General features: G+C 41.2%; 1 protein-coding gene across 8 annotated transcripts in view; it reads left to right on the top strand.

Moving 5' to 3' along the window:
- Nucleotides 1-21,632, top strand: part of ZBTB40 (zinc finger and BTB domain containing 40) — a 70,111-nt gene that overhangs the window by 29,625 nt on the left and 18,854 nt on the right. For 7 of the 8 annotated variants that reach the window (XM_038531670.1, XM_038531669.1, XM_038531671.1 and 4 more), the window contains 5 exons: nucleotides 6,565-7,339; nucleotides 8,335-8,468; nucleotides 16,580-16,772; nucleotides 17,398-17,540; nucleotides 21,191-21,383. In XM_038531670.1, the coding sequence (XP_038387598.1) occupies nucleotides 6,640-7,339; nucleotides 8,335-8,468; nucleotides 16,580-16,772; nucleotides 17,398-17,540; nucleotides 21,191-21,383 (1,363 nt within the window). In that variant the 5' untranslated portion in view covers nucleotides 6,565-6,639. Of the gene's footprint in view, nucleotides 1-6,564; nucleotides 7,340-8,334; nucleotides 8,469-16,579; nucleotides 16,773-17,397; nucleotides 17,541-21,190; nucleotides 21,384-21,632 lie in introns of those variants that run through there. The other variant, XM_038531665.1, reaches the window with a different exon arrangement.

Below are 21,632 nucleotides of genomic sequence, written 5' to 3'. Positions count from 1 at the left end.
CAAGATCTTTCTTTTCTAATATATGCATTCAATGCTTTAGACATTCCCCTAAGCACTGTTCTTGCTGCATCCCACAAATTTTGATAAGTTGTATTTACATTTCCATTTAGTTTATAATATATATATATTTAAATTTCTACATCCAACGTTAGGCTCAGACTTACAACCTTGAAATCAAGAGTCACATGCTCCACTGACTGAGCCAGCCAGGCACCCCCTATTTTAGAAAATTTTTAAATTACTCTTGAGATTTCTTCCTTGACCTATGTGTCATTTAGAAAAATGTGTTTAATCTCCACATATTTGAGGTTTTCCAGCTATTTTTTGTCACTGATTTTTTTTAAAAACAGTTTTATTTATTTATTTGAGAGAAAAAGAATGCAAATAGGGGGAGGGGCAGAGGGAGAAGGAGAAGCAGACTTCTGCTGAGCAGGGAGCCTGACAGGGGGTTTGATCCCAGGACCCTGAGATCATGACCTGAGCTGAAGTCAGACCCTTAACTGACTGAGCCACTCAGGTGCCGTCATTGATTTCATTGTCTGAGAGCAGAGATTGTATGATTTCTGTTCATTTTAATTTGTTAAGGGTATTTTATGGCCCAGAATTGGTCTATGTTGTTAATATTCCCTGTGATCTTGAGAAGAATGTGTAATCTGCTGTTGTTAGATGAAGTAGTATAGATGCCCCTTAAATCCAGTTGACTAATAGTGCTCTTGACTTCCACTGTGTCCTTGCTTATGTTCTGCCTGCTTGATCTATTTCTGATAGAGGGATGTTTAAGGTCTTTTTAATTTCGATTAATTCTCTTTACAGTTCTTTCAGTTTGCCTTACTTGTTTTGATACACCATTGTTAGGCATACACATGTAAGAGATTATGTTTTCTTGAAGTATTGACTCCTTTTTCATTAAGTAATGCCCCTCTTTATCCCCGATAACTTTCCTTATTTGAAATGTGTTCTGTCTGAAATTAATATAGCTACCCCTGTTTTCTTTTGGTTATATTATCATGACATAGCTTTCTCTATGTATTTGCTTTATTTTTGTTTTTTTAAAAGATTTGTCCATTTATTTTAGAAGGTGGGGAGAGGCAGAAGGAGAGAGAGCCCCAAGCAGACTCTGCTGAGCACAGAGCCTGATGTGGAGCTCGATCCCATGACCCTGAGGCCACAACCTGAGCCAAAACCAAGATCTGGATGGATGCTCATCCAACTGTGCCACCCAGGCACGCCTGCATTTACTTTAAATCTATATGTGTCTTCACATTTGAAGTGGGTTTCTTGTAGACAACATAGAGTTGAGTCCTATTTTTTTCCTTTAAATCTGTTTTGACATCTGCTTTTTAATAGATGTATTTAGACCATCGATGTTTAAGATGATTATTGATAATGTTGGATTTATATCAGTCATGTTTGTTAATGTTATTTATATGTTGCCTTTGTTCTTTGTTCCTATTTTTGTCTTCCACATTTTTTCATCCTTCTGTGTTTTTTTGTTTTTTTTTTTAATTTTTATTTATTTATGATAGTCACACAGAGAGAGAGAGAGGCAGAGACATAGGCAGAGCGAGAAGCAGGCTCCATGCACCGGGAGCCCGACGTGGGATTCGATCCCGGGTCTCCAGGATCGCGCCCTGGGCCAAAGGCAGGCGCCAAACTGCTGCGCCACCCAGGGATCCCCCTTCTGTGGTTTTTAATTGATCATGTGACATGATTCCATTTTCACTTCTTTCTTAACATATCAGCTATATTTCTTTTCAAACTTTTTTTAGTGGTTGCCCTATGGTTTGTAGTATACATTTATAACTAATCCACTTTCAAATGACACTGTACCACTTCACAGGTAGTACAAGTACCTTATACTAATCAAATAATCCTAGTTCTTCTTCCTATCCCTTGTATCATTGCTATCATTCATTTCACTTATCTCTACACAAGTGTATCTAAAAATAAGCAAACATAATAAAATAAATTGTTGATGTTATTTTGAACAGTTACATGTTACATCATTAAAAATTAAAAAATAAATGTTTTTATTTTACCTTTACCTATTCATTTTCCAGTGCTTTTCATTTTTGTAGTGTAGATTCAAATTTCTGTACCTTTTCATTTTCCTTTTCTCTGAAAAACTTTTATAATGTTTTTTGCAAAGCAGGTTTAATGGTAACCAAGTCTCAATGGTAACCAGCTTTGCTTGTCTGAGAAAGTCTATTTCCCCTTCACTTTTGAAGGATAATTTTGCAAGGTACAGAATTCTAGATTCGTTGGGCTTTTTTTATTTTCTTCTCAGCACTTCAATTATTTTATTCTTACTCTCTTCCTACTTGCATGGCTTCTGAGGAGAAATCAGATGTGATTTTTATCTTTGCTCCTCCTCTATAAGTAAAGTGGTTTTTTCCCTCTCTGACTTTTTCTGAGATTTTTGTTTAAGCATTGATTTTCTATAGTTTGAATATGATATGCTTAAGTGTAATATTTTGCCATTTATTGTGCTTGGTGTTCTCTGAGCATCCTAGACCTTTGGTTTGGTGTCCAACATTAATTTTAGGAAATGCTCAGTCATTATTGCTTCAAATATTGTTTCTGTTTTTTTTCTATTTCATCTCCATCAGATATCCCCATTTGTAGTTGTCTCACAGTTCTTGGGTATTCTATTCTGATTATATCCTCAAACTCAGAGATTCTTTCCTCAGCTTTTTCCAGTCTACTAATGAGCACATCAACGACATTCCTAATTTCTGTTGTGTTTTTTACCTACAGCATATTTTTTTCATTTTTAAAATTTTGGTCTCTCTTCCATTGTTCATCTGTTCTTGCATATTGTCTATTTTATCCATTAATGCTCTTAGCATATTAATCACAGTTTTTAAAAATTCCTGGTCTGGTAATTCCTGACATATGTGACTGTGGTTTTGATACTTGTTCAGTCTCTTCAAACTGCGTTTTTGCCTTTTAGCATGTCTTGTAATTTTTTCTTGAGAGGTAGACATAAAGTGCTGGTAAAATGAATTGTGGCAAATAACTGTATAGTAATGGGATGGTAAGGTGTGGGGGAGGAAGTTTTTATAGACCCATGATTAGGTCTCAGTCTCTTGGTGAGCCTATGTCCCTGGACTATGAACTGTACCAGTGTTTTTCAGCATATCTCCTCCCCCACCACCACTTAGAGTGGTGCAGGCTAGGAGTAGGCTGAAGGTATTTCCCTTCCCCCAGTTAGGTTGGAATCTGGTAAAATAGTTTTCTTGAAGCCAGCCAGGCCTTGTTAAGAACAGAGTGCTCTGGCATATTTCAAAATGGTTAGTTCTCCCCACCCCCTTCAGAAGCAGGAAGGAATATTTCTCCTGCATTTACCCCTTAGAGCTCCTGGAGGTAAAACTCACAAAATTATGACTTAGTCCCTCTGGAGTTTTTAACTCAGACTTGTCCACCCTGAGCCTCCAGCAGTTTGTCAATTTCAGTTTAGTTTTCCTTTTCTGGTACCTGTTCCCATGGATGTGTCTGTTGGTGGGTTTCTCCTCTGAGAAGTTATGATTCTCTGTATCTGTTTTATCCTCCGTTTTGGGGGACAGCAGTTTTGCCTTGTGACCTCAATTCTCTGACAGATCTAAGAAGATTTGTGGACCCATTTGTTTAGCTTTTTAACTGTTGAGGATGGTGGAATGGTGACTTCTAAGCTCCTTATGTGCCAGACCAGAAACCATAACTTGGAAATATATTTTTTTAAGATCGACTTTATTTATTTATTTATTTATTTATTTATTTATTTATTTATTTATTTATTTATTTATTTAAGAGAATGTGCGCACATGAGCCAGGGGGAGGAGCAGAGGGAGAGGGACAAGCAGACTCTGTGCTGAGTGTGGAGCCCGATGTGGAGCTCAATGCCATGACCCTGAGAACATGACCAAAGATGAAATCAAGAATTGGGCATTCAACCAACTGAGCTGCCCAGGCGCCCTTATTTTTATTTTTATCTGTCAGCTTCAGATGTGGGAAAATAAAGAGTGGTGGAAGGGAAAGGGGATCATATGCAATCTTGCTAATAACAGACAACCAGTGTTGTTTTGGCATTTGTCTTTTCAACCTTTTATCAATGTATTTTCTTTTCTTTATGCAAGTGAGATGATAGTATTTGGCTATCATCATAAGATCCTCAAACCCAAAACTTAACTACATGTCCTCTTCCCAAGACTGTTTTTTTGTGTTATCTGGATCATCTTAGCATCCATTCCCACTCACCAGACCAGGACCTGGGAACAGTCTCTTTCCTCACATCCACTAAGACTTTAAATCATGATAGTTAACATTTTCTAAATATTTTTGGCTGTCTCTTTCTCTCTTCTCTTGCTACTTCTCTGGGTCAGAGTCCTCACTGATTTGTCTCTGAACTCCTGCAGTAATAGAGCCTATCTCTAGCATTATCCTCCTTAATTCTGTGCAGTGGCACTTAGATGATATATTTAAGATGCATCTCTGACCGTGTCACTTCCCTGCTAAAAGCTTTTCAAACCCTTCAATGGCTCCTCGTTGTCTTTCAGATAAATCCAAGCTCCTGACCATGGCCCATGGATCTGTGTGGCCACAGCCTGTGCCTGCTAGATTTAGCTCCTGATACTCCTGTCCCCTGCTTATGTTCCAGTATCACTGAATTCCTTACAGTCCACCGGCTCCCCATCCTCCCCACTACTGGGGATGTCTTTTTGTCTGTGTGCCTCATGCAGGCTCCCTGCTTGCAGCACCTGTTGTCTCACCCTCTTTACCTCGTCAGTGCCTACTCATTTCTTGAGGTAGGTCAGCTTCTCCTCCAGACCTTACTCTAACTTCTTGACACCCCTTTTCCCCAAGCTGGGTTTCTGGGTGCAGATCTCTGCCATTACATCTCCTTCATTTATTCATTCTACCAATTAACAACATTGTGTGAGACAGAATTTTAAGCACTAGGATATAGCAGACGATTTTTGAAAGTTCCTTCCCTAATGGAGCTTACATTCCGGTGAAGGAAGATACATGATAATAAGTAAAAATATGTGTTAGTACGCGATAATGCTGTGATGATAAATAGAGTGAGAGGGAAAGAATGTTCTGAGGTTGGAGAAGAGGCTGCTATTAAAGGACGGTGTCAGGGGAGCCCTCAGTAATGATGTGGCCATAGAGCAGAGACCTACTGGAAGAGAGAGTGAGCCATGCACACATGTGGAGACACCTGTAGATGAACATATCCAGAGTGTTCTGTGATCGGTAAGGAAGGCAGTGTGCTTAGGGCGGGTGGGTGAGAGGGAGAGTGGTAGAAGGTGGCATAGAGAGTTAATGCCAGCCAGGTTATGAGGGGAGTGTAGGCTATTAGAAGACCTTTGGCATTTACTCTGAGACTGGCAGCCAAGGGGTCTTCTGTGCAAAGAAGGGACAAGCTCTGGCTATATGCTTAAAAACATCCCTCTGACTACTAGATTGAGGGAGGATAGGGTAGGGGTAGCGCTAGAAAGGGCCAGGGGCTTGGAGACCAGTTAGAGGAGATTGCTACGGTAGGCCATATACAAGGTGATGGGGGCTTGGACTCAACCAGAGCAGAGACAGTGGAGGCAGCAGGAAGTGATAGGGTTTTGGACGTATTTTGAAGGTAGAGCCAACAGGATTTATAAAGGATTGGATAAGGAGTGTGAGGAAAAAATCAGGAGTCAAGGATTACTCCTGGGTTTTGGTCTGAACAACTAGAAAGACAAAATTGCTGTGAAGTACGAAGATGGCAGGAGAGTTTTAGATGTAAGTTTAAGAAACCCATCAGGCCTCCGATTGGAGATGCTGAGTAGGTAGTTGGAGGTGTGCATCTGGACTCCAGAGGAGAGGACTGAGCTCAACTAGTCAGCATTGTTGATATTTCAAAAATATGGAATCAGATGAGACAGAAGACGAGAGGGACAGGACTGAATCCTGGAGCATTTCAAACTGTAGAGGCCAATATGACGCAGAGGATCCAGCAAAGAATGCTGGGAAGGCATGGCTAGGGGAGGTCACAGGAGAACCGAGAGAGCAAGAGCAAGTGAAACGTGTTTGAAGCGGGAGGGAGTGACAATGCCGTGTTGCAGATAGGTCAAGCAAGATGAGGGCATTATATTTTAGATCTATTATATATTTGCCTCCCTCCATTGGCTTAGAACTCACTGGAAGCAGGAACACATCCAGCAGTGTATTACCTACAGCTCTGAGGTGGGTGATAGGCACACGCCATTTAAAGGCTGTTGTGCCTCAGGCTGATTATCTCATTACCCCTGAGCTTCAGTCTCATCTGTAAAATGGGGAAGGTAGAGTATCTTTTTCCATTGAGTCATCGTGAGGATCCAGTGAGACTGTCCAGATGAAGCACAAAACATAATCCCTTTCATAGTGTTAAGCCCATGACCGCTCTGCTCCGCATAATTAATTTAGCATACCTGGCGCAGCGCGCCTCCTGTGGAGCAACATGGGTGAAGTGATGCGAGAGTGACTTGCCTGTTTGTTGGAATACTTCATTCAAGGCCTTTCCCTGTGCACTTGTGACGTATTCACATGGCACTTTTGGGGTCTCTCTAGGAGATAGCGCTGATCCTCCCAGAGTGGGTCCTGGAAGAAGAGAGAGCGAGAGGTCGTCCAGGCGGGACAGAGGCCATGGAGCTCCCCAACTACAGCCGGCAGCTGCTGCAGCAGCTCTACACGCTGTGCAAAGAGCAGCAGTTCTGTGACTGTACCATTTCCATCGGCGCCATTTACTTCCGGGCCCACAAGCTTGTCCTGGCTGCAGCCAGCCTCCTCTTCAGAACCCTGCTGGACAACACAGACACCATCTCCATTGACGCGTCTGTGGTGAGCCCCGAGGAATTTGCCCTCTTGTTAGAAATGATGTACACTGGCAAACTACCCGTGGGCAAGCACAACTTCTCCAAAATCATCTCCCTGGCTGACAGCCTCCAGATGTTCGATGTGGCCGTTAGTTGTAAAAATCTACTGACCAGCCTTGTGAACTGCTCTGTTCAGGGCCAGGTGGTGAGGGATGTCTCCATACCACCCTCAGAGGCATACAGGAAGGAGCGGGAGAAGCCTGAAGTAGAAGTCCTCGCCTCAGAGGGCGCTGGAGAGCCTCGTCCTTCCCTGGAGGCTTGTGTCCCTCCAGGGGCCCCTGTGAAAGCCGAGACTGAGGAGGATGTGATCCCTACAGTTGCAGGAGAGATGAGTGTGGGGCCTTCCACGGCCCGGGAGATCCAGGGGAACACAGACGCCCCAGTGGAGACTCCTCCTCCAGTTGAGGTTTGTTCCCCCTCCCCTGCTGTACAAGCCTTCAGTGAGGCAAAGGAGGCAAGCGCAGAGCCAGGTAATCTTCACTTAATAGTTGTTTTGTACTCTGTCCTTCTGTTGTCAATTACTATATTCAGTGATCATTATAAATTTTTTTGTTTCACTGATGAATTTACCAAAAACTGTTGCTGAATAGGAAACCAAAATCCAATCCAATCCAACACAAAATCCAAAGCAAAACTCTTATTGGAGCATTCTTCTTTTTTTTAAAGATTTTATTTTTTTTAAGTGATCTCTATACCCAACATGGAGCTCAAACTCATAGCCCTGATCAATAGTTGCCTGCTCCCCCAAATGAGCCAGCCAGGCACCCCAAGGGGAATTCTTTTATTAAAATGTGTGTTTTTGAGTGACGGAAGTATAAAGATGAGCTACTAGAGCAGAAAAACAGCACTGAAATAACAATGTATCGGGGGTTGGTTTATTTTTGTTTTTGTTTTGAGGGGGTGGGCGCCTGGGTGGCTCAGTTGGTTAGGCCTCTGCCTTCAATTTAGGTCATGATCTCAGTCTTAATCCCTGAGGTCCTGGGATTAAGCCCCACATCAGGCTGCCTGCTCAGCGGGACGTCTACTTCTCTTTCTCCCTCGTGCTCGCTCTCTCTCTCTCTCTCTCTCAAATATTTAAAGAGAGAGAAAGAGAGAAAGAGCAGGGAGGGGCAAAAGCAGAGGGGGAGAGAGAATTCTTAGCAGGCTCCATGCCCAGACATCCTGGGCTTGAACTCACGACCCTGAGGTCATGGCCTGAACCAAAATCAGGAGTCAGATGCTTAACCAGCTGAGCCACCTAAGCACCCCCAATGTGCCAGGTTTCATGCTTACCCATTATTCTAACCAGGATGAGGATGACTCAAGAGGAAGCTGCTAGGCATACTGTTTTCTGTTACCGACAACTGACATGCTAGGTGTCAGAAATGCAGTATATGACCTAAAGGTTGTCAGCTTAGACTTTTAAAAATCATCTCAAGTAATGAGTCAGTGATATTTTTTTTATCGTATTTTGTTCTGCACTCAGAATATGAGAAGAAACACCATCAGCTGAATTTTCTTCTAGAGAATGAAAGTATCTTCTCCGATGCACTCTTGGTTACCAAGGATGTTTTAAAAAGACTAGAAGAATGTTCAGAAATTAAAGGTGCACAGGAGGAGGTAGGTACTGTGATTTTATTTGTTTGGGTGTAGTGTTCTCTGGTTACCAGATCAGCTTCCCTTATGGGCAGAACTATAAAAATGCAGAATACTCCAGGGTGTCAGTTTTTTCAAACTTTAACATTTTTTTTTTGACATTTATTCTCTAACAAAGAGGCCTGCAGAACTACTAGGCAAGATGTTTTCAAAACTAAGTTATGTTTTGATGACCAGGCTTAACAACCAGTTTTGATCCACGATACTTAACTGATGGTATGGTTTCCTCCTGACTAATCAAGGATAAAAATGAGGCAGAAGGTAGTCGTGGATAACCCCAAATGAAGATCAGATGATAAAAACCAAAGCAGAACAGGAAATACTCAAAACATGATACGAAAGGGATTTAATGTAAACCTTACATAGTAAATCGCATCTAATATTTAGGAATACAGTGGCCATTTTCAGACATAAAGCCACAAATGGTGAACATTTATTGGATACTTACCCGTGCTATGCTTAGCACACATTATCACATTTAATTCTCATAAAAATCACCAGGGTGGATACTATTTTACCGTTTTTTAGCCCTGTTTAACAGATGAGTAACTGGTCTCAGGTGTATAACCTGACCAAGCCACCGAGCTTATAGGACTGAACAAAAATTCAAACCTAAGCATTCTGACCTTAGAGCTGTTCCCTTGCACACTGAGTTTTACTGCCAGTAGGTAGAAATGACATATGTAAGTCATGTATGTGTAGGTGTTGAGGAACGGCCTGACAGAAGAGTGCCCAGTGCTTCTCATGTTCTTATTTCCTAATAGACCTTTTCTTTCTTTGAATATCTCAACGAGACCTATCCCCACTAGTGGGCTTCCTCACAATCTGCTTCTCATCCCTTGAACCTACAGGATCCATTCATAGCCACTTTATAACTGTTCTTGTTTCACCTTTCACCCAGCCATGTCTCCCGTGCTGAGTGGTGCTGGCAGAGCCAGTGGGCACTGTCCCCGCAGGCTTGCTCATCTGAGCAGTAAGTAGCGGGGTACAGGAGAGGCCTCCCATGTCTCTGTAGGCAATTGTCTGTCAGTTACCTTAATCTAAGCAAAAAAATGCCTTCTACTATATGTGTTTCCCCGATTCATAGCAAGTTACTTTAAAAAAAAAAAAACAATTCAAGGTCAAGTATTTCTTTTAACCATGCTTAATTAACAGTTGATGTATAAATTATTTTCTTGGGAGAATAGCTTTTTTTTTTTTAACACTGGGCTAACCCTGATGACTCTCTTAGGGAGGTTGCAAGTTGTAAAACCTTGATATTCTTTGTGTCAGTTATGCTGAAGGACATTATGTTTTTATATTTTTGCACGTGGATGTTCTCTTAACTGTTCAATCTATCATTTTTGTCCTGAGCTTGTTACCTTGGTAGCTTATAGACACACCTCTTCATTTTTCCTCTTAGGACTTCCTCTCCACTTAATTTTGGTGACAGAGCAGCAGCAGCATTCCTTAGATTAGCAATAGTCAAATTATTAGGGTTACCTGTGTACTTACTTGAACTGTGTGTTAAGCATTTTTTTCTAACACTAGTACCTAAAAGTGTCTGGCACATAACACGTGCTCAAGAAATTTTTGCTGTACATGGTTTCATTCAACCTCCCCCCCCCAATTCTTTTTTTTTTTTTTTAAAGATTTTATTTATGTATTCATGAGAGACACAGAGAGAGAGGCAGAGGCAGAGCATAGACAGAGGGAAAAAGCAGGCTTCTCACATGGAGCCTGGTGTGGGACTCCATCCCCAGACCTGGGATCACATTCTGAGCCGAAGGCAGACACTCAACTCTGAGCCACCCAGGCGTCCCTCCCCTCCAAATTCTTGTCCTAATCTTTTGGTGACAATAATATTAGCAGTACTTAGAAGGAACACTGATTCATTGTTGGGGATCATTATAGGCTTATGTTATTTCTTCCTCGGTTTTAGAGGTCAGAGTAAGAGCTCTACAAATCACTTGGTGGCTGTGTTTAGAACTGATTCTGTTACATTCCATAATAAACCTTTCAGCTGCAGAAAGAAAAAGAAAAAATACTTAAAGAGCATAAGATTAAATTAAATACAGAGTTGGTGAAGTACTGATTTGTACTTAGGCCCTGTACTTCTAACTTCCTTTTAGATAGATTTATTAAGGTATGATTGACATATAGCAAGCTGTATGTATTTAAAGTGTACAGTTTGATAAGTTTTAAAATCTGAAACCATCACTACAAACAAGATACTAAACATATCCATCACCCCTAAGTTTCCTTATGTCCTTGATCATCCCTCCCTCCTGCTCCTTTCAACCCACCCATCCCAGGTGACACTGACTTGCTGTCTCTCTGTGGATGAATTTGCATTTTCTAGAGTATTATATATAAATGGAGTAATATAGTGTATATTCTTTTTGGTCCAGCTTTTTGCATTCAGCATAATTCTTCTGAGGTTTATCCATGTTGTTGCATATTTATTCCTTTTTATGCCTGAGCAGAGTTCTGCTGTGTGGACATATAATTATTTATTCAGCTCTACCATTTGCTAGTGTTGTGACCTCAAACAGTTTAATCTCTGTAAGCCTTAATTTCCTAATTTGTAAAATGGGAATGTTATCACCTATATCACAGGATGATTGTGAAATTAGTAAAGATTATTGATGGAAAATGCCACAATAAAATGCCAGGCTCATAGAGCTCAATTGGTGGTACTATTGTTTGTTTATGTATTAACTTTGTATTTTTAGACTTAGTTGACCTTGAAACCCCTTTTTTACTTAATGCCTTATAATACCCTAGTGCCATGGTCATTTGCTCTGACACATGAGATAGATTGCTGTTACTTTAAGCTTAATTTGCAAGTCATGCTTTCATTACCATTACCCACTTGGAAGTACCTTCCTGACTGCAGGTGTAGTGTCTGGTACAAAGCCATCAGTCTCCAGAACACTGGTTCAGTGTATATAAAAATCATCCGGTGTACTTGTTAAAATGTACACCTCCAGACCTCATTTCCAGAGAGTCTGATTCTTAGGTTGTGGTAGAGCTTTGGGGATCTGCATCTTTAACAAGCTCCCCGTGTTGCTGTTGTGGTATCTATAGACCGCATTTCTGAGAAGCACTGCTAGAGAAGTTAATGGCTTACATAGTTCTTAGTGTATGATGGCAGATATCACAGTGTCTATGCTGACACCTTAGTGTTTTGAGGGGCCACCAAGTACACATTTTTCCCAAGTGTTATTCTTTACTTCTTGATTCAGCAAATATTTACTGAGCGGCTGGTGTGTGCCAGGCATTGAGCTGGTTCCTAGGAAAATAAATATAAATAAAAATGGATCCCTAGCCCTATAGTGTTTTGAAAGCAGAGAAATCCTGCCACATATGTAATTATTTTTTTGGAGTCACCAAACTATGGAAATCCCCAAAAGGCTCTGGTATTGAAAGCATTTGCAAACTGTTCACTTGAAACATCAGTCTGCATTTCAGCTCCAATTGTAAAGGTTGGGGATTTGTTTGCTGTTTTTCTGTTTAAATAGTTTTAGCTCCCAAGGAGCTTTGAATGCTTTTTGTTGTTGTTACTTGGTTAATCAGCATACATTAAAAAGGCAGCTTAACATTAAAAATAATATGTGCTTTGATGTAAAATTTGAGATGTGTTAAGGCTTGCGAGTGTTTTGGTTGAGATGGACTAGCCTGTTACTTTTCTGAAACACAGACACAAGGTGTGCAACTGGCCTGGACTGAGTTTCAGGAGGACACCATGAACTCGTGTCCTGATTATTTTATTTCTTGAGATAAATGATGAAAGGTGGCAAAGCCATTCCCTGAGCAGTGATTGCAGCAACACAGGATGAGGCTAGGCCGCTTGGGTTGTGTGAAACCAAAGCCAAAACTGATTAAGGAGAAATCTCTTGGGTGCTGGGATAGGAAAGTGGCTTCTGCCTGTCTTTATCTCAGTGTAATATCCTTCCCCGTTAGAAAAAGCAGATACTGACCTAACAGGTTTTCTGGCTGAGCTGAGCAAAACCTGTGTTTAAAGGCAAACTCATAATTTTTTTCAGCTTTTATGAAGGAACTTTTAATTGTCTGTCTTTTCTTTTCTTTTCTTTTCTTTTCTTTTCTTTTCTTTTCTTTTCTTTTCTTTTCTTTTCTTTTCTTTTCTTTTTTTTTCTTTTCTTTTCTTTTCTTTTTTCTTTTCTTTTCTCTTCTCTTTTCTTTTTCTTTCTTTTCTTTTCTTTTCTTTTCTTTTCTTTTCTTTTCTTTTCTTTTCTTTTCTTTCTTCTTTTCTTTTCTTTCTTCCTAGCCATGTCTCTGCTTTTAATTAATTGTGTACATAGCAAAGTGAATCATTGAGTAGAATAAGGAGATAACTTCTACTATTGATTTCCTTGCTGTTTGATCCACTTTTCACCTAAAGTTCTAGAAAGACTCTCAAAGCTTAAGGCCTAGTAGCATTTTTTTCTCTTTCAACTTTGTTTCAAAGGCAAACAAATCTCCTCTGCTAAGTGAATCTGATGTTTTTAACCATGTCACTACTTTGGAGGTTTGTCAAGTAGTGCAGGTCTGTGTTTCGTGGACTGTGTTCACTGATAGCATAGGGTAACTCATTGAGAAGGGAATTAATAGGCTTCATTTTACAAGTCTGAGAAATGGAAGTTGTTGTTTCTCCATATCTCCTCTCTACTGATTATGAAGTATGAGATATGCAGCCATAGATAGAAGGGCCATTGGTTTTATAGCCAGGGAATTTTATTCAGTTAAACAAATATTTATGAACCACCTACTGTGTACCAGTCTGTGTACAAATCACTGGGACCAGGAGGAATGGTACAGATTGTCTAGATATGACCCAGTGTTCAATGTGATGTTGATTCTAATAAGTCTAGTAGAATGCAATGTAAATGGATTTGGTTGCACTCAAATCTGGGAGTGGGAACTAGTGAAAGCGGTACCAGGTCACTGAAATTAGATCATGGTTTTCTCCAGGGTACTTTACTTACTGGCCACACAACCTAAGGTGAGTCACTTCATCTCTCTGACTCTCATTGAAGTAGTCATAGTAATAATGCTCCCAGGACTGATGTGAGGAGTCACATAGGTGGCACCTGTGTACAGTGGTCTGGGATGGTGTTGAGCTCTTGTGGTCTGTGTCATGAGTTCCATTGTCTGGCCCTCGGCATTCAGGGGAGGCACGAGTAAATAAGAGCACAGCATAACTCAAATCTAAAGGCAATAGGCAGACAGTTGGGAAAATAAGTAAGTTCAATTAAAAGACCTTAGCAGAACGCGAAGATTAAATTTTAAAAGGAAACTGTCCCATCTTTACATATTTTGACCTGTAGTTCATTCATAAATCAAAGTACATTGATTACATGTGTGACCATAAGTTGATAGGAACTTATGGAAGTACCTTTAACTCTAAGAATCAAAGGAATTCCAAACGTTTGCTTAAAGCGCAAAGCTGTTTTGGATTCCTGTCTTAGAGTTCTGATACGCGGTGGCAGTCCATGAATCTGTTTGCCACAATACAGGACACCTTCTGTTTAGGCAGATATGCCATTTCAGAAAAGAGCTCACTGCACAGAGGAGCCCCCGGCAGCTCAGGGGGCTGACGGAGTAACAGTTAAAGCACTGGCTCTGGTGCCAGGTCCCCAGTCGGTTCTGGAAGAAAGAGCAAAGAACAGGGCTGTCCAGGCAGCTGACTACTCCCTCCTGGCCCTTTCATCAGCTCACCCCTGCTCCTCTTCCCAGATGGTCACACCCTAGCATCACTGCTGAGCAATGAAGTTAACAAATGTTTTAATTTCACTGCTGAGCAGTTCTGCAGAGAAGGAGACAGCCGAGAGGATAATGAGAAGCGCATCAGACGCCACCACTGATGAAAGCTTCTCTTCCCCACCGGCTCAAATGATAATGTCAGACAAATTGGATACTAAGAGAGGCGGATTCGCGATATTCAGAGAACTTCAGGTGAAAGCACCCTGGCCTAGGGTAGATGATGGCTAAATTCTCTGCCATATCAGTTAAGAAGCATGAAAGAAAGGAAGGGAGGAAAGGGGAAATAAAGAAGGAGAAAATGTTTACTGAGGGCATTAGCATTGAGTGGGTCTGTATTAGATATCTATTGCTGCATAACAAATTACCCTAACATTTAGCAGTTTAAAAGAATACACACTTATTATCTCACTATTTCTGAGGGTCAAGAATCTAGGCGTCCTTAACTGAGTCCCTGGCTCAAGGTCCCTGGCAGGTCTGCAGTCAGGGTGGATGGCCAAGGCTGCAGACAGCTCAGAGTGGGTGGTGAGGGGCGGGGAGTGTCTCCTTCTGAGTACACTCACGTGACTGTTGGCAGGGTTCTGAAGATTCACTTCCAAGCTCACTCACTGACTGTTGGCTGGAGATGTCCGATGTCTGTTCCCTGCCACGTGGGCCTCTCTGTAGGGCAGCTTACAACATGGCAGCTTGCCTCCAGAGCAAAGGCGGAGAGTACCCACACAGACAAGATGGAAGTCACGGTGACCGAGGCTCAGAAGTGCCATCCATTACTTTTGCCGTGTTCTTTTCCTTGGAAACATGACATCAAGTTTACCCCAAGGGCATGAATACCTGGTGGCAGGAATATTGCAAACCATTTAGAGGCTGCCTACCGCAGGTCCCTACTGCTGTCAGGGAAAAGGCTATCTTTAAAGAGATTTTAGGCCCACTGAAGATGAAAGCACAGAAGGTTGGATAAAAATGACTGAAGGCGATTAAGCATTCAACTGTTTTTCATTTGTTTATTATTTTTAAAATGGAAACAAGAATTTTTCAGGTTCATGGAAGTTACTTAATTTAGTTAATGTGGCTTCCTAAACTGGGTTTTATCTGAATTTACTTTTGTATGTGACTAAAAATCTAGGAACTTTATTTTTCTTTTTTAAGTTTGGCTTGGCTTTATACGGCCATTCTGTGATCAGGAAGCAAGCTCAAGCAAAGCCAAGAAACACAGTCTAACCCGTTCATAATTCCTGTTATTTGGGAAGAGGAGAGAAAGATCAAAATCTGTCTAAACAAAAATTTTAAATCTATAATTACCAGAATTTATAAGAACTGTTTAGCTAAATTTTGCAAGTGTAGATATTCATGAGATCCTTTCATGTTGTGTGTGTGTGTGTGTGTGTGTGTGTGTAGAAAACCATAACTTTTTGCTTTCTTGTAAGGAAGCTCTTAGAGTATCAACACTAAAAAACCATCAAAGCTAAGTTGTAGATTTGCGAAGGAGAAATATAAAGACTGTGTACATGAAATTAATTTTTGGTTCCAGATTTTTCAAAACTAAATTCATTATTGCTAAAATAGAAATGTTAACCCTTCCTTCCATTTGGCCTTCCTCCCACTAATTTCATTTATTTTACCACTGGAGTTGCTGATATTTTGGTACTCTGGGGTTAGAAGAGCCCAGATGGTCACATGTGCTGCCAAGACCTCTGGAGGAAAAGGCATCTCTAGCAGAAACTATGTGGCTCTAAATTTATTGTATTTTATTTCTTTAAAGATTTTATTTATTCATGACAGACACACAGAGAGGGAGAGAGAGAGGCAGAGACACAGGCAGAGGAAGAAGAAGGCTCCACACAGGGAGCCCAATGTGGGACTCAATTCCGGGTCTCCAGGATCCAGCCCTGGGCTGAAGGCAGCACTAGACTGCTGAGCCACCCGGGCTGCCCTGTGGCTCTAAATTTAAACAGAAAGCTTCGGATTAGGGAGATAGTTTGCAGTGTTATCTGCCTAGAGGTGACATGAAAGCTGTATATGTAAGAGCTATTCCAAACGGAAAGCATAACAGGAGAAAAAATAGAGTTGGGACCAGTTTTTGGTACTGCTTATGGTTAGAGATTTGGAAGGAGAATCAGTGAGGAAGGCCCAGAAGGAGGGGTGAGAATGGCGGGTGCTTATTCATCCCAGTGCTTCAGTGCTACCAAATCAGAGAAGCCATGATGCAGAGACTGTCGAAATGCCAAATATGACGAAAGGCCAAAGTGGCAGGGATCAAATTCTTGAGGGCCTCACTCACCAAATCCAAGGAACGTGGCTGGCTGATCTCTCTTTCTGGTTACTTGTGTCCACAGACTATAATGGGATGTCTTGAGGGTGAAGAAGGTCACTCAGCATTCCAGAGAATCCTGGATAAAGTGAGAGATGAGAGCCTGGATGTTCAGACTGTTGTGTCGCTGTTGAGGCTGTACCAAGATTCCAATCCCGCAGTAAAGGCAGCATTGTTAGGCAGAAAGCCAGAAGGTGTCGAAGCAGTGCAGCCAAAAGGTAGGAGAAAACCCTGTCCACCTGAGTGGCTTGGGTTTTATTCTGGAAAGATGCTGTCAGGCTTGCTCTGCTGATACATTTCCTCAGTGGCTTCATTATCATTACGTGATTTTCACATCAGTTCTACACATAATTCCAGAAGCTGCCTGTTAAACACACATACAACCTCAATTGGAGTCTCCGTTGCTATCCCCTAGCGGACTAGTCTGACACCTTGAGGCTCGAGACGACCATCGGCCTTCTCCTGCCCTTCAGAAGCCACACATCCCAGTCAGTGTTTTGAGTGCCCAGAGTGAACTGGTTTGCCAGCAGCATTGACGGCTGCACTTTCTCTCGTTTGGGTTAGGTACAAAGCAGTGGCCTTGCCAACCAGAAGTTAACCTCTGGCTGGCTCTGCAGCTTTGTGTTTCGACAGATAAATGAAACATTTTTCCTTTCATAGAGTTTAAACAGAATAATAAAGTATTTTCCTCTCCAAAAAAGAGATTCTGCATTCGGGTGCTCAAAATAGGCTGAGAACCACTTTACTATTCTGTTAGATCTCCCTTGACAAACCATGCTGTCATTTTCTTCAAATTGACTAGCTTCTTCTGTGCATCTCTAACCCCCCCCCCCACCTCCCCAGGGAGCACAGAGGAGGGAAAGACCTTGTCTGCTCTGTTACTAGAACACAAAGAGGACCTGATCCAGTGTGTCACACAGCTGAGACCGATCCTGGAGTTCCTGGAAACAGCCGAGGAGGAATTCCTGACTGGCACTGAGAAAAGGGTAACCGTGGTATCCTTCCTTCTGAGTTAATGCAGCACTTTTTTAAAGCTCTTTTGCGGCATGTAGCACTTCTTCCCTTGCGGTGTTTTTGCACACACTGCATAGTAAGAATCTTGAAGTTCATGTTCTTGATCCATGTCTCTTTGTACCCTTGGCAGCAGCTGGCTGAGGGGCTCACAGATCATGTCGTATGATTAAATGTTGAGATATGTGGATAGGTGCATAGTCCTGCTCGGACTTGATGAGTTTTTAATGTATAACAGTTGCCCCAAGAGTTAAGATGTTTAGGCACATTTGTAATTATAATTTTGTCACTTCCTTATAGAAATGATACACTGTTCACCTGTAGGAAAAATTGGGGAAAAAAAGAAGAAAAAAATTAAAACCTCTCACCATCTCGTCACTCAGAGATGATCACTGCTGACACTTTGGAGCATGTGCCCCTAATTTTTCTCGCTTTAGCCAATCCCAGGATAGGCTCATGCAGAATAACTTTGGGTTTTTTATTTAACATACTGTGAATATATTTCCACCTCTATAATAGGGGGTTTGGTAGCTGCATTGTATTCTGTTTCATGAACATACCCTAATTCATTAGTTGTTGTGCATTTGTTTCCAATTTTCTGCCATAATAAATGATGTAGAGAACATCCTCGCACACAAATCCTTGCATACTTCTCAAATTATTTCCTTCGAGTAATTTCTAAGAAGTGGAATTTTGGAATAGAGAATATAAAAATTTTCCAAGTGTTTGCTGTATATTGCCAAATTGCCCTTCAGAAAGGTTGTACCAATTTTCTCTCCCACCAGCCAGCTACTAAAATCCTCATAAAACTGCTGGCATGACTTCTCAAGTCAACTAGATAACTGTATTTGTTGGTGCTATTGATTTCAACTTTGTGCTAAAAATATTTATATATCTGGAAGGAAGGAATAGGGACAGAGAACTTCTGTGGCATCAATTCTTAAATCTGTGGGAAGTGGCTTATGATTCGGGAGAGAAGATACTTGGAAAGCAGTTGTAGGATGGCTGAGTGTGGGTCAGTTGTGAAGATGGCATCCTCCATTCTCTTTTTCTCAGTGATCTTAAATTGTTTTTTCACATAAAATGGGAACAATCTTTACTCTCAAAATTATATTTTATAAATTACATTTTTCCCAAAATTTTAACTCCTTTGAATTTATTAGAGAAAGATAATATACAAAATAAGATTAAACCTCTGGTTTCTCCTTAGGCTTAAGACTGAATGTAATTTCAGGCACTCCGTTTAAGTAAGTTGCTTATAGCTCTACAAGTTCCTGATTCCCTGTTTAGGATTTCATTCGATTACTCATTCAAACCTTTTCCTTATTAGCTAGATTGAATGTGTCCTTTGAACTGTTTCATTATCTTGGTAAAACAGCATTTATAGGAAGAGCCCAGACTCAGCCTCAGCCTCATTCTCTGCACCAAGACACCACACTGTCATTTTCCTCTGTCACTTTCAGTTTATTTGATGGAAAGGACCGAAGCACAAGAACTTAAATTAGTTATAAATCACAAAAACACCTCTTAGAATCAGGGTTCTACCGGACCTCATTAAGCTACTACTTCTCATGAAAATTGAAGCAAAAGAATAAAGGAATGTAGAGGTGAATGTTGATCAAATAGGCACAGTGTTTGGGCGTTGTGTGGAACACTCACTCAGGCCTTTTAGAACTCTCTTCTGTGATAGAATGATGCTAATCAAGGCACGGGGCCCCTATGTATACATACCCTGGGGGGTCCTATAAGAATTGGTAAACAGAAATGTCTTTACTTCAGGATTGGAAACAGATACTAAAATAGGAATTATGACAGTTATTGCTTACCCATACACTGTGCCCAGCAGTGTGCTGAGGATCTTTTAAACATTACTAAGTTCTTCCCTCGCAGCAACTTTACAAAGTCACAGATATTACCCTCATTTTAAAGACGAGGAAACAGGACACTTAGACACTTAGGTGAAGAGCTCAGCCAGAGACACAGCTGCTGGGCACCAGTACCGGAGTTCAGACTTGGAAACATGGCACATTCTCTGAAGCACTGTGCATACAGCTGCCTAAGGGTATCATTACCCATTGTCATGTAAAGATCATATGTGTCCTAGTCGTTATGTCAGGCTCTACAAATAGCAACTTCACTTTAGGGGCTCCTAATAACAAGTGTGCAAGAGTTGGTATTGTTCTTTTCTTTCACAGATGAGGAAGATAAGTTTCAAAGAATGAAAGAACTCACCCAGGGTCATACCAGCTGTACATTTTAGGACTGGGGTTCCTACTAGGCCTGTCCAGCTTTAAAGCCCCCGCCCACTCTTGACCGTCTTTGGTTGCCTCAGTATGTATCAGGTCATTGCTTAGGAACTGAGAGCACTAGATCAGAATGGATGTTTTTTTTTCAGCATGGATTTTAGATATAGACACTTTAATTTTGAATTATGATTCATTTAGTAGGAATCTAGTATATATTAGACATTAAACAGAATGACTATGTTCTATACTGATGAATATGACAGCTTAATATATAATGTATACATTCCTTTCATATACGTAATGTAGATATTCCTTTCATATACATAAAACCAATTTGGTCTTATAGCTAAATTTATTTTTATTTTTATTTTTTATTTTTATTTTTTTATTTTTTTTTTAAATTTTTTAAAATTTATTTTTAAATGGGAGTTAATTTGATAATGGCATCCTCTGGCACGCTACTGTGACTGATCTGCTTGACTATTTCTCCTTAAAGCTGTCAATTTCCCAAGGGAAAGCTCAAAATTTGGTTACTAGGAATCTGTAAATCATATGTGTTGAAATAATCTCCCATAAGAGCCAAGTTATACATAGTTACTTGTGGTTTATTTGGAAATAGTCCTATTGTAATAGGAAAATATCTGTAAAATAACAGACATGTATTTTGCTGGAGTCCGGTGCCCTCCTGACTCAGAAAATCCTCTAGCACACCAAGGAAGAACAAGGGGGTGGAAGTGGGGGATGATGACTGGAGCCGATGTGTGTGTGGAGCTGATAAGAGAGATCAAGAATACAGAATCTACCAGAAAAATTATCCAGAAATGTACTTTAAATCTATTATATTGGAGGCCACAGACTAATGTGTAGCATATCTGGGCATTCAAATTGCTATGAAAATTAAGCAAAAGGAAGTAAGATAATAGGATTGCTCTGAAATTGCAACCTCTTGCCACAATCATGTAGTTATTGAACAGAGACTGGAAACCACTGTGACCATATTCATTAATTGCCAGTCTGTTTCTCAGTCTGTGTCTGAACAAACCAAATCTGAAGAACCAGTGAGAGGTAGTCTACTTGCTCTGCCAAGTGGGCCTGTGGTAGGCATCTTCTCACAAAATGCAGACTGTTGGGGCACAAAGAGTACATACAGACCTGCAGTTGAGCAAGAGGGATTTTCACAGAGCTGTTTGTTTGGAGAAAACTTGGGCTTTTTACTGACACAGCACAAGGCAGAGACTATAGAGGAGGGGCTGGAGACTGTAGAGGAGGACCTGGGGACAGGCGCCTCGTCCCGCCATCTTGCTGGGCTTGCCAGTGGTGTGTCAGATGCACTTAGAAGTGCCAGTAACTGCTGTCTGCCTGATTGCTTGCCGCTGCAGGTGATCCTGAATTGCTGCGAGGGCGGAACACCCAAGGAGACAATGGAAAAGCTGCTGCACAGAATGTCTGAAGACAAGACTCTGACTGCAGAGAGTTTGGTAAAACTCCTTCAGGCTGTGAAACCGATGTCCCCAAACTTGGGCCTTCTGCTGGAGAATTTGCAGAGATTAGCCACTTGGCCAAGCACCACAGGTATCAGTTAATTGTCAGCTTTCTGAACTGGAACCTCTCCCACAGAAAACTTGAGCTTAGACACCCTTTGGGCTCCGTGGTGGGGAGATGAGGTAATGGGAAGAGATGCCCTTGTGAAAAAGAAACTAGCTGTCAGAAGTCAGTGATCCTCAGTAGTTGGGGAGGCAAGATCTGAAATCTGAGAACTGCCCTTATCCATCGAGCGCCCTCCTGATGTTTCTGTGCTTGGGGGGTTTGTGAGGGTGTGGC

This window comes from Canis lupus, chromosome 2 (genome assembly GCF_011100685.1).
Source record: "Canis lupus familiaris isolate Mischka breed German Shepherd chromosome 2, alternate assembly UU_Cfam_GSD_1.0, whole genome shotgun sequence".
NCBI classification, from domain to species: domain Eukaryota; kingdom Metazoa; phylum Chordata; class Mammalia; order Carnivora; family Canidae; genus Canis; species Canis lupus.
Note: the sequence above shows the minus strand (reverse complement) of the source record. Positions and strands in the feature narration are given on the sequence as shown.